This window comes from Danio rerio, chromosome 4 (genome assembly GCF_049306965.1).
Source record: "Danio rerio strain Tuebingen ecotype United States chromosome 4, GRCz12tu, whole genome shotgun sequence".
NCBI classification, from domain to species: Eukaryota; Metazoa; Chordata; class Actinopteri; order Cypriniformes; family Danionidae; genus Danio; species Danio rerio.
This window is the reverse complement of record NC_133179.1, coordinates 40,978,083-40,991,334: the sequence shown is the minus strand read 5'-3', so window position 1 is coordinate 40,991,334 and position 13,252 is coordinate 40,978,083. Positions and strand designations below refer to the sequence as shown.

At 36.5% G+C, this 13,252-nt stretch overlaps 2 protein-coding genes across 3 annotated transcripts in view; one reads left to right on the top strand and one right to left on the bottom strand.

Moving 5' to 3' along the window:
- The window catches only part of LOC110439461 (uncharacterized), a 1,085,403-nt gene that overhangs the window by 108,889 nt on the left and 963,262 nt on the right, over positions 1–13,252 (top strand). The window lies entirely within an intron of this gene.
- LOC137490922 (protein NLRC3) overlaps positions 1–13,252 on the bottom strand; it is a 59,448-nt gene that overhangs the window by 37,538 nt on the left and 8,658 nt on the right. The window contains exons 5-6 of one of the 2 annotated variants that reach the window (XM_073947450.1): positions 9,241–9,319; positions 463–2,310 (exon numbers count right to left, since the gene is read on the bottom strand). In XM_073947450.1, coding sequence (XP_073803551.1) covers positions 463–2,213 — 1,751 coding nt within the window. In that variant the 5' untranslated portion in view covers positions 2,214–2,310; positions 9,241–9,319. The remainder of the gene's footprint in view (positions 1–462; positions 2,311–9,240; positions 9,320–13,252) is intronic. The other variant, XM_068219915.1, reaches the window with a different exon arrangement.

The following is a 13,252-nucleotide window of genomic DNA, read 5'->3' as shown; positions in this document are numbered from 1 at the left end:
ACAGACTTTTGGGAGTGCATTAGGTGGCGCCTACCACCTGAGGAAATAGCTTTGTACCCATTGGCCACCTTACCCTCAAGGGAGGTAAAGGCGGAAGCACATGTTGACCGTGCACAGAAAAAACGCTCTCTATGCCAGCGTGTGCTCGCTGTGCACCCCTGGGAAGAAAGGGACGGGGGCTGGAAAACTCATCTTACATCAGCCCACATGTCACACCCTCTAGTCGATCCAGCGGTGAGACTGGGAGACAAGCCATCTCCAGCTGCACTGCTGAAACAGCCCAGGAAGCAATAAAGAACTGTGTCCGTGTATTGCACCCCGTAGGAGGGAAGTGAGCCCGGTCTGTCATCTGAACTGTTCACCCTCCGATGTCACGATGGACCTTTGATCTCCGGTGTCATCAAGCAGAGGCAGACTGATGTGTGTCTACTGTGATCAATGAATGAATGAATGAATACTCACAGAGCTCTCCTGCAGTTTTTCACAGCTGGTACCAGTCTCAGTCTTCCCTCATCTGAAGCGTTGAATTTCTGCAGCTCAAACTCATCTAGCGGCTCCTCTGACATTTCAATCATGTAGGAGATTGTTGAGCAGTGAGCAGGAGAGAGTTTCTCCTCTGAGTGTTTGCCTGATTTCACAAACTCCTGAATCTCTCTGGCCAGAGTCTGATCTTTCACCTCCAGCAGACAGAGGAACAGATTGATGGATCTGTCAGCTGAGAGACGGTCATCTCCTTTGATCTTGTTTTTAATGTACTGTGTGCTCCTCCTGATGCTCTCTGAGCTCTCCTCTGTGTGTGGCAGAAGATCCTGTAAGAGTTTCTGATTGGACTCCAGTGAGATGCCCAGCAGGAACCGCAGGAACAGGTCCAGATGACCATTACTACTCTCTACAGCTTTATCCACTGCTTGTTTATGTGCATCTTCTATTGACACATAATCCCTCAGTTCCTTCATTGTTATAGTCACATGGTAGTAAAACACATGGAAAGCAGCCAGAAACTCCTGAAAGCTGAGATGGATAAAGCTGTAGACTTTCCTCTGATGAATCACAGATTCTTCCTTGAAGATCTCAGTGCAGATCCCAGAATACACCGAGGCGTCAGTGACGTCTATGCCGCTCTCAATCAGGTCCTTCTCATAGAACATCACATTGCCCTTCATCAGCTGTCTGAAAGCCACTTCAGCAAGTTTGAGGATCACTCCTCTGTTGGACTGCAGGAGTTTCTCTGGATCTCTCTCTTCATACTTCTGCTTCCTCATGTTGATCTGAATCAGCAGGAAGTGAATGTACATCTCAGTCAGAGTTTGAGGGATTTCTGCACTCACATCTTCTTCCAAGAGCTTCTGAAGCACAGTGGAGGAGATCCAGCAGAAGACGGGTATGTGGCACATTATCTGGAGGCTTCTTGCTATTCTGATGTGGGAGATGATTCTGCTGGCTCGATGCTCGTCGCTGATTCTCTTCCTGAAATATTCCTCCTTCTGAGGCTCAGTGAATCCCTGAATTTCTGTCAGACGATTGATGTATCTGGAGGGGATCTGATGGGCTGCTGCTGGTCTGGAGGTGATCCAGATGAGAGCAGAGGGAAGCAGATCTCCTTTCAGGAGGCTCCACATCAACACAGCCACTGATGAAGATTCAGTCACAGCACAAACTTTCTCCTCATCTGAAAAGTTGAGTGTGATTCTGCTTTCATCCAGACCATCAAAGATGAACACAACTCTACACTGCTCATAAATCTTGGGCTCCAGATCTTTAAGTTCAGGATGAAAGTCCAGCAGAAGTGTGTGAAGACTGTACTGATGATCTCTGATCAAGTTCAGCTCTCGAAATGGAAGCACAAACATGAAATCTACATCCTGATGGTCTTTTCCCTCGGCCCAGTCCAGAATGAACTTCTGCACAGAGACGGTTTTCCCGATTCCAGCGATACCTTTAGTGAGAACAGTCTTGATCTGGGTTTCCTCCTTCTTGATCTTCTCCTCATGTCCTGCTTCAGCTGAGGCTTTAAAGATGTCATTGCAGTAGACTGGAGTGTGTTGTGAGGGTTCTGTTCTGGCTCTTTTCTCCATGTGTGAAACCTCATGTTCTTCATTCACTCCTTCACTCTCTCCTTCTATGATGTAGAGCTGTGTGTAGATCCTGTTCAGTAGGGTTTGAGTCTCTCGATGGTGGATTCCCTCAAATAATCTCTTATACTTGTTCTTCATGCTGGTTTTGTGCTGCTCTTTGACTCTCTGGAGTTCATCATGTTCTGGTTGGAGTGAATCCTGCTGCAGGTCTCCAGTCTGATCATCTCCATCCACACTGCAGGGACAACAGCAACACAAAGAATCAGTGAGAAGACTAAAGATCTTTGTGGAGCAGGTGATTTTTGCTAGTTTCAATATGGTGCAGGTTTCATTTTCATGTTTTGCTCCTTGTTGTTTAATTGGCAAATGCATTCGGACTCATTTGTTTGCTCATGAGTGTGCTGGTCTGAAATCTGGTGTGTTAAGGTGCATTGCTATTTTGAAGCAAATAAAATAGACTGCAAAATTGACCAACTAAAAGCAAGTCTAAAGTCAAAGACACAGGGTTTTCATCTGTGATTTAGAAGAGTGTACTAGTGTTATGTGCTTCTGGGGTGCAAAATGCACAATTACATTGCTTAACACACACACACAGGGATTTACAGCTATACAAAAACATATTTAAATTTTAAAAAGTAAAGCTTTACAATGTTAAAAAAGAGCATTATAAGTGGCATCATTGTGCAAAAATTTATTTTTCAGCTTTTATTTACATTTGAACAAAAAAACTTCATGTCCAAAGTTATTCATACCCTTCTCAATAATCAACAGAAAAGCCTTTATTGGCTATTACAGCTATCAAACTCTTGCTAGAATTGCTAAGCAGCTTTTTGCATGTCTCCACATGTATGTTTTGCCCATTTATCTTTAGTGATGAACTCCAACTCTTTCAGGTTGGAGGGTCTCCTCACCATCACCCTCAGTGGTGGAGTCAGAGGGGTGTCCCTCTAAAAAATGTATTTGCTGCTGGCAGTTCCTGATGCTCATTGACATCTCATTTGTCTAAAGAAGTTTCAAAATTTTTGCTAGCAACGCCAAGCTATTTTTAAATCAACGATGAGCCGAAGACAAGTATTACTCTACTAGCCTAACTATATTTCCCAAGTGAAGTAGCGCAGTAGCGTCCACACGAACTACATTTACTGATCACAGATCAATAAGTGATGGCACTGACATTTACAGAGCTGTGAGATCAGTGCCTAGCCGATGAAAGTAAATCCATATGATGGCAAGAATGGTGATTTCTTCTTCATGCTTTTTGGTGGTCGACAACAAACTTTTTGATGCATTACTGCCACCTCTCGCTTTTTTCACTGTCACCAACCAGTTAGGCTGAAGATGAGAGAGAGGAGGTATATCTGGAGGAGAAAAAACTCCTCTCTCTCTCTCTCTCTCTCTCTCTCTCTCTCTCTCGTGCGCATGTGTGTGCGTCTGTGGAGCGGGTGAAGCGTGACTGTGAGAGCGACTGTGTTTTTTCCCAACTTTCACGGTTAGTTTATTGCTTAATTTACTTTGGAATATTGTGTTGAGTTTTTTTTAGCTTCTTTTTGGCCATTATGGCCGCGGTAAAGGAAAGTGGAGGGTTAGAGCAACTAACTAGACGGCATGGAATCAAAGTGCCGGTCGGAGTTGATTGTTCTGTGGAAGAATGTAGCCTTGCGGTCGGACAAATAGTTGGATGTGAAAGCATAAGATCTGCTTCTAGAATGAATCATGCGATGGTTCTTTTTTTGGATTCAATAGATAAGGTGAACAAGGTTGTAGAACAAGGCATTGTAGTGAAAGACGCACATACAATGGTTTTTCCTCTGATAAATCCGGCGAGGAAAGTTATGTTGTCAAATGTTCCGCCTTTCATAAAAGACGACGTTTTAGAACGAGAATTGTTGCGATATGGACAAATTGTTTCAGCAATTAAAAAGATCCCGGTAGGATGCAAATCACCACTGTTGAAACACGTTGTTTCGTTTAAACGACAGGTGTTTATGGTGTTGAAGCAAGGACACGAAGAGCTGAATCTCTCATTCAAATTTACGATCGATGGGTTTGATTATGTAATCTTCGTTACAACTGAAACAATGAAGTGCTTCAACTGCAACAAAGAAGGGCATTTATACAGATTTTGCCCAGAGAAAGAAAAAGAAAAAGAGACAAATACAATTCAGACTCAAAATAACAATGCTTCGGTAGCAGAAATCAATGTAAATGAGAACGAACAAGATGAAAGTGAAGTAGCGATAAATGCTGCACAACCCAATGCAACAGAGACGAACAATGACATTAGGGAAACAACAGTAGGCACAAAAGACGCTGATGTTGTTCTAGAACAAGAATTAATGGAAATTACAGAACCTAATCTTGAATTGCTAAACACTAAGCGAAAGGCAATAAAAAGTGCACATAATGAAAAAAATCCAAAAAAAGAGTCACATCAAAGAACAAATAGAAATCAAAGACATGACTAATGCAGGCGCTTGCAGTGAGATGGAATATTCATCGGAATCTGATAGTGAAAAAGAAATCTCTACACAAACAATGTTGAAATTAAGAGAGGAAGAGAAGTATGATTTGGACAAATTTCGTAGGTTTCTACAAGTAACAAAAGGAAAAAGAAATGTGGTAGTAGAAGATTTCTTTCCAAATCTAGCTAATTTTATTGAATCTGCAAGAGACGTGATGAAAATTGTGGGTGGAGATGGACTTGTTGAGACTGAAATATATCGTCTTAGGAAATTAGTTCAAAAGACAAAAGCACAAATGAAAAAAGATGATTTGGAAGGATCACAATAATAAGCAAAATTATGTAGTGAGTTTTATCTTAATAGCCATTTCTCTCTTGATTATGGCTGAGTTTAAGATTTCCTCACTAAATTTAAATGGAGCACGAGATATAAAAAAGAGAGCTTCTTTTTTTGAACTAATTAAATTAAAAAATATTGACATTTCATTTGTCCAAGAAACTCATTCATGTATTAATAATGAGGTTGATTGGCATAAAGAATGGGATGGCACTATTATAATGAGTCATAAAAGCTCTACCAGTGCTGGCGTGGCCATTCTTTTTTCAAGATCATTTTCACCTTTGTCTTATGAAGTGGAGGAAATTATAGTTGGTAGGTTAGTTAAAGTTACTGCAAGATATGAAGGAAAAAAAATTATCTTCATAAATGTATACGCTCCTGTTATTGCAAGAGAAAGAATGATTTTTTTAGAAAAATTAATTGATACTTTAGAAGGATGTAACTCTGAAGAATTTCTTTTTTTAGCTGGAGATTTTAATTGCACAACAAATAATTTAGACCGAAATCACGTTGAACCACATATGGCTTCAAGAAATAAGTTAATAAGTATTGTTGAAGCCTTTGATTTAGCAGATGTGTGGCGTGAGAAACATAGAGATTTTAGACAATATTCTTGGACCCATTACAGAGAAAATTATATCTCTATGGCTAGAATTGATAGAATTTACTGTTATAAACATCATTTACAGATTTTTAAATCATGTGCTATCTCTCCAGTTAGTTTCTCAGATCATGGTTTAGTATGTGGAGTGGTTTTTATAAATTCAATTAAAATAAAAAGTGCATACTGGCATTTAAATGTTTCCTTACTAAATGATAATTTTTTTAAGAAAAGTTTTATGCATTTTTGGAATAACTGGAAAATTAATATAAAGAATTTTGAATCAATTCAGCAATGGTGGGATGTGGGGAAAATTAATATTCAACAATTTTGTAAACAATATACTCTTAATACTTCCAGAAATACTGCTAAATTAATAGAAGAAGTCGAATATGATATAATAAAACTTCAAGTGTTAAGTGATTCAACTCGAGATCAAACCCTTTTACAATCTATCAAAAAGAAAAAAGATTTTTTAGGAGAACTTCTTGGAATTAAAGGACAAGGATCACTTATAAGGTCACGGTTTCAAAATTTTAATGAGATGGACACATCAACCAGTTTTTTTTTTAGTCTTGAAAAAAAAAACGGACAAAGTAGAATAATTCATTTATTGTTAGATAATAATGGAAAGGTTTTGACAGAGCCTGCTGAAATACGGAAGAGAGCGATTGATTTTTATTCAGATTTATATGCTTCTGAGTATCAAGAAAATCTAAATATTACACACAAGTTTTTTGAAGGTCTTTCAGAAGTACCAGCTGAAATAAATGCTGCACTTGAACAACCATTGAACTTATTTGAACTACATTCAGCCGTGATGAGTATGGCCAGTGGTAAGGCTCCAGGAATTGACGGAATCCCTATAGAATTTTATAAAACCTTTTGGAGTATTATAGGTTCAGATATGTTGGCAGTTTTTAATGAAAGTTTTATTAAAGAGCAACTCCCTTTGAGCTGCAGAAGAGCAGTGTTGACTTTGTTACCAAAAAAAGGGGATTTGAGAGATATTGCAAATTGGAGACCTGTTGCTTTGTTATGCGCTGACTATAAAGCTCTGTCTAAAACCTTAGCAAATAAATTAAAGAATGCAATGAATTATATAATACATAGTGATCAGTCCTATTGTGTTCCGGGTAGGTCGATTTTTGATAACATACATTTTATAAGAGATTTAATTCATACTTCTAAACTATTTGGTTTCAATTTTGGCCTTTTTTTAATGGATCAAGAGAAGGCTTTTGATCGAGTTGAACACGAATATTTATGGAGAACAATGGAAGCTTTTAATTTTTCTTCTGTTTTTTTAAATAGGATTAAAGTTCTTAATGGAGGTATTCAGAGTATGTTGAAGGTCAATGGTGGCTTAAGTGCACCGTTTAATGTAAATAGGGGAATAAGACAAGGGTGCTCCTTATCAGGAATGTTATATACTTTAGCCATTGAGCCTTTATTGAATAGATTACGTAGTGAATTGATAGGGTTAAATATTGATGATAATTTTAAACCTGTGTGTACTTCTGCTTATGCAGATGATGTCCTTGTTATCATTAAAAGTCAAAACGATGTTGAGAAAACAACCTTAATAGTAAATGAATTTGGTAAAATTTCATCTGCCAAAGTTAATTGGAAAAAGAGTTCAGGTCTGATAGTACGAGATTGGAGAGATGAAAAACCTATGTTACCAGGTGGTCTAAACTGGGTTAGTGAAGGGTTTAAATATTTGGGTGTTTTTTTAGGGAATGATTCTATAGAGGAAAAAAATTGGAATGGGATTGAAGAAATGGTTGATGGAAAATTGAAAAAATGGAAATGGCTTCACTCATGTCTATCATATAGAGGTAGAGCTTTGATTATTAATAATTTGGTAGCCTCTATATTGTGGCATAAATTAGCAGTTTTAGAACCTCCAGCTGATTTATTAATAAAAATTCAGAGAAAGCTTGTTAATTTCTTTTGGAATAAATTGCATTAGATACCACAGAATATTTTATATTTATCAAAAGAACTAGGAGGTCAAGGTTTGGTTCACTTGACAAGCAGAAAAGCTGCTTTTAGGATACAATTTGTGCAAAAGTTTTTATATGGAAAATTGGAAGTTCCATGGCGAGTGTTAACTGAAAATATCTTAAAACAGTTTGGAAATTTGGGATTAAAACAAACAATTTTTCTTTTGGATACCAATGTTTTAAATGTGAGAGGTTTTTTTCCCTTTTATTGCAGTGTTTTCAAAGCTTGGGGTGTTGTAGAAAGAAAAAAAATGTGTACAAAAAATTCCTCCTTGTTCTGGTTATTAGAAGAACCAATTGTGCATGGATCACGAATTGTTTTAAAAAAAGATGATTTTGTTGGACTAAACGATATCTTCATCAAAACTGGAGTTTTAAAAGTGAAGGATTTGTCAATGTTAGCAGGTCCAAATCTAAATAATGTGAAAACAGTGGCACAAAGACTTGACATTCATTCTCTAAGGAAAGTTGGACAAATTCTAACAGTTTTTCGGGACTCTTTATCAGAAGAAGAAAAGTTAAAACTTAAAAACTGGATGAATGGAAGCGAATTGCCTGAATGCACTGACTTTTTTCCCGACATATGCGTAAGACCAAAAATGGAGGAAGAGGACTTTGAACTTTTATACTGGATTTTTAAAAATGACGTTCGTTTCACTGTTTTTAATTCTGTTGGTGGAAAATGTATTTATTCATTCTGTGTTAAAGTGTTAAACAAAGGAAAACTAAAAAATAAGATTGACACACCCTGGAGAAAATTTTTGAAAGTTAAAGATGAAATAATGCCAGTATGGGAAGCAATTTATAAGCCACCATTGACAAAACGGGTTGGAGATATTCAATGGAGAATACTCCATGGTATTATTCCTGTAAATGCTTTTGTGTCTATTTTAAACTCTGATGTTACAGATTTATGTCCTTTTTGTAATTGTAGAGAGACAATTTTTCATTGTTTTCTTAAATGTGAACGATTATTTTTATTATTTGAGTTTTTAAAGGAATTGTTTGAATTGTATGGAGAAATTTTCTCTGATGTTTGTTTCATTTTTGGAGTGAAAATTGGGAAAAAAAAGAAGAATGTTTGTAAAATGTTAAATTATTTGGTAGGACAAGCGAAAATAGCAATTTACATAACAAGAAAGAAAAAAATAGAACAAAGCACTGATTTAGATGTTTTGTTGTTTTTTAAATGTATAATAAGGGCTAGAATACAGCTAGAATTTAATTATTATAGATTGATGGACAATATTGTAGGTTTTAAAGATATTTGGGATTCAGATGGACAGATATGTACTGTTATAGGAGAGAACTTATCTTTTTCTGAATTATTTTAAAAGAAAAAAAAAATGTGCTAATGTAATTTTTTCAATGATCTTATACTGATTGTGTATTGATTCCTTTTTAAAAAAAGGCAAAATAAAGTTTGTTAAAATCTCTCTCTCTCTCTCTCTCTATATATATATATATATATATATATATATATATATATATATATATATATAATGTATGTATTTGTGTGTGTGTTTATAGTTAATTACTATTAGTTCATGATAGTTACTAATGATTGTCACATCCCCGACTCTGTCCTGCTGCTCCACCTACCACTCTCTCTCATCATCAAGTTCCCTCAGCACCAATCATAGTTCTCCATCTCCTGCCACCTCTTATCACCGCTGACAACAGTCACCTGATTTTTAAACAGTGACACCTGCACCCCTCATCAGCACTCCCTATATAACCTCGGTTCACCTTACCTTCTCCCTCACTTGTCTGCTTCCATGGGTGTTTCCCCTCTTCTAAGTAGTTGTGGGCAAAGCGAGGCTTCATGAAACACTAAAACAGTTGAAGCAAATGTGTCAAAGCTTCAAAATGTTTCGAAACCCTACTCTACAGTGACACATAGTGGTCATTTTTTATGTATTGCACTGTAACAGCTTCAGCAAAGAACAGTTAAGCAAATTGAGGTATTAAACCCCACTTTGTAGAATTGAACATTCAAGAGATTTAGTGGAGAGGTTAGGGTGTCTGACTACCAAGCGGGGATAGTGGATTTAGATCCAGGCTGATACAGCTATTTTTGAATGCTTTAATACCAGTTGGTAATGCTTTGTTCTTGTTTTGTTTCAACATTGGTCTGACAACTGAATAAACACTTTGTGAATAAATGTCTTATTTTGGTCATAAAACAGGGTTGTTGCTAGATCAGACACAGTTGTGGCCAGAAGTTAACAAGAATTATTTATAATATCCAATAAATTTCCCATTTATAGTTTTTTTTTAACGTCTACCCAAACGCAAGCATCACAGTACTGTAAAATATTAATTATTGTTTCACAGTGTTACAAACTGAACCCAAAAGTCATTTGAAGCATAGTAACAGCATGCAGACACACAGTCCACTAGGCTATATGAAACAGAACTTTTTTCTGACCCTGGCAGTCGAATGCAAATTCACCAGGTCTCGAAACACTTCTAAACTGATCGATGCTTTAAATCGCGACTTGGGTGTTTCAGATCATGCTTCATTGCAGTGTTTGAAAATCTGTGAAAGTATTTAGTGCTTTAGGTCTTGCTTTGTTGACATTGAAAAGAGGATTGACCACGGCCTGTTAAATGACTGCTGATTGTATATATTTGTACATAGTAAGTAGGGAGCTTGACGCCATTTTCTTTTATACCTTCTTTAATTTATTTTTTTTTCAATTCAATTCAATTCAGCTTTATTTGTATAGCGCTTTTACAATGTAGATTGTGTCAAAGCAGCTTCACATAAATGGTCTCTTGTCCTCTCTTGTGGACAAGAGAGTAAGGTAAGAAACCCAGCTGGCACACGACCGACCTTCAACGTTAAAATATGGTTGAAATAAGGTCAGATGTGTTTTGAACGTTGAAATAATGTTGATAGAACGTTTAATGTTGAACGGTTGAAAAACAGCCTGCATATGACAAGGCTTCAACGTTGAAATGTGGTTGAAAATACGTCAGTAGTTGTTTTAATGTTGAAACAATGTTGAATGATAAATGGTTGAAAAAAGTTACAGAAATCCTTGTACAAATCAACGTTGACATTTTTTTTTATCATGATCTGTATGTTGAATTAACGTCATGGCTTCACCCAATATTCAACATGTTTGGTTACCATGGTATCAGAGGACTCGGCGCACGCGGCCGCGCGCAGCGCTTCACTTCACTTAATTACGAACACCTGACCTGCAGTGCAGCAGAATTCAGAGGTAAGCGTGTTTTTAGATGCTTTAATGTTTTATTTACCCCCCGATTTTGCTTTACACACAGTGTATCTTAAATGTGACTTGGTGTAGTGTTTCGAATTTTGAAGCATTTAAAACTTTCCAGATTGGTTTTTAGTCTTGTTTGCGCTCCGGTGACGCGCAGCTAACCTCGAGGTAATGTCACATGTTTAACATTAGTCTAAATGAGCGTTTTTATGGCAAATTCAAAGCGATAAACTCCAAACGCAGTTTAAAGTTACTGAGCAACGTTATAAAACAATATCCTTTTATACGCTGTATCATTAGTGTTATTATTACAAAGTGAACTGCTGTCGTTTCACTGTTGTTGTTGTTTTTGCTTATAGAGATGTAACTTACTCCAGAGACGCACTAACTTGCACAGCATTGAATGGAAAAGGCTTTGTCCATGTAAGTTTACTTTACCTTTAACTAAGCTATCTGTTAAATCTTCTTGGTGCTTTGGTTGGTGATATTCTCTTTCTAATCTGTTTGTTTATTGATTGTTAGGCTATGTTGTGATATTATATTGTTATATTGATATTATTATTGTGAAATCATGTTGTGATGTTATACTATGTGACAGTATTGGGGAACAAATATGTATTTAGTTAGAAATTAATGCTTAAATTACACTTTGTATAGTAGCAGATAAGAGGTGTAATGGGTTTTAATTTTCTGGGTTTTCTGGAAGGTCCAGTTGAGGGGCATCAAGAACACGCAGATGGCCTAAACCTGTGTCAGCCTGGACAGACTGCAGTTCTGCTATTCCACGCCAAGGCTTTTGTATGGATGTCTGACTACTGCTGTGTTCTCTAAACTAGGTATTACTGGAGCAAAACAACAGCACCTGTTACAGTGAAATTTGTATTCATAAAAATAGTGATACATGTGTAGCAGGTCCAGTACATGTGATGTCATTGAGAAGTTGTTTTTATTAAATGTCATTAAAACAAATAAATAAACATGCTATTTAAATAAATCTAAATATTAAAAACTTGAGGATTAAGATGAGAAATGAAATGCATCATCTGTCTTGCGAAAGGGGTCTACTTAAGAATTCTGGTGTTTTCCAACTGAAAGGGATAGTTCACCCAAGAATGAAAATTTACTCACATTTTACTCCCCAAATGGTTTAAAACCATTATGAGTTTATTTTGTTGAACAAAAAAAAGAGGCTATTCTGAAAAAAAAAAAAACTAAAAACCTGTAAACATTGACCTCCATAGTAGAAAAAAATACTATAGAAGTCAATGGTTATAGATTTGCAGCTTTCTTCAAAATATCTTCTTTTGTGTTCAACATGGTCAGTAAATGACGACAGAATAAACATTTTGAACTATCCCTTTAATTCTCTGTCCTACATGAAGACTTTTGTAGAAGTGCTGCTCCTTCTAGAGTTTTTCTCAACCATATGTCTAAAAAGCTTCAAACAGCTTTTACAGTACATGTAATGGTTTACAACAACTTGTAATTATTATATGTGTTGAATGTTTCATGATTCTTTACTGCAGCCTTTGTTTAAAAAAAAAAAAAAAAAAAAAGTAATTTTTTTGAGAATCTGAAATTTGAATTCTGGAAATGCTGGCACTGGTGGTGGCGAAGGGCTTCCTGACGATATCACACCTAATTCTTCACTTCTCTTAGTTAGAAATATTCAGATGGATGAGACAAAATTATTGAGTGTGACGATATTATAGGACAAATTTGGATTCAATAAAAAATAAATATTTGAATTTCACTTTGTATAATAGCAGATACCAACTTAGTTGTAACCTCCTATTTCATTTATTGCAGGTTATCTGTAAGCTCCATTTGAGGTCATCAAGGACATACTGATGGCCTAAACCAGTGTCAGCCTAGACAGACAGACAGACATCTATTGCAGTTCTGCTACACAAGACCAAACTCTCTGCTTTTGTATGGATGTCTGACTAGTACGGTGTTCTCTAAAGGTATAACTGGAGCAAAACAACAGCATCCGTTACAGTGAAATTTGTGTTCATAAAAGATATGTGTAACAGGTCCAGTACATTTGTCATAAAGGTTAAATCACAGCAAGTACTGTAAAAATAACTTGTTTGCCTTTGCCACAACAGGTCATGGTGTGTGCATACTGCTCGTAGTAAACACATGCTGATCTGATGCGGGAGAGATATACGCAAACACATTTGTATTTACTGTTTTGTTTTGCCTCACTAAAGTGTTGTTGGAGCTTGGTATGTTCACAGTTGAAATCACTGAAGTCACATGGAATGTTTTGACAATGTGTTTTGTGCCTTATCTTGACAATGACCATCTTGGGACTATTGCTGTCTGTAGAGGATGAGGAGCATTTAATCTAAAATATTTTAGTTTGTGTTCTGAAGATTAACAGGTCTCTGGGATGACACAAGTAATTAATAACAGAACCTATATGAACACTTAATGTGACATGTAATAGTGAAATAGTGGTCCTACATTCACAAATGTGAGCCATTATTATAAGACCCATGTGAACATGCAATTTTTATGATAC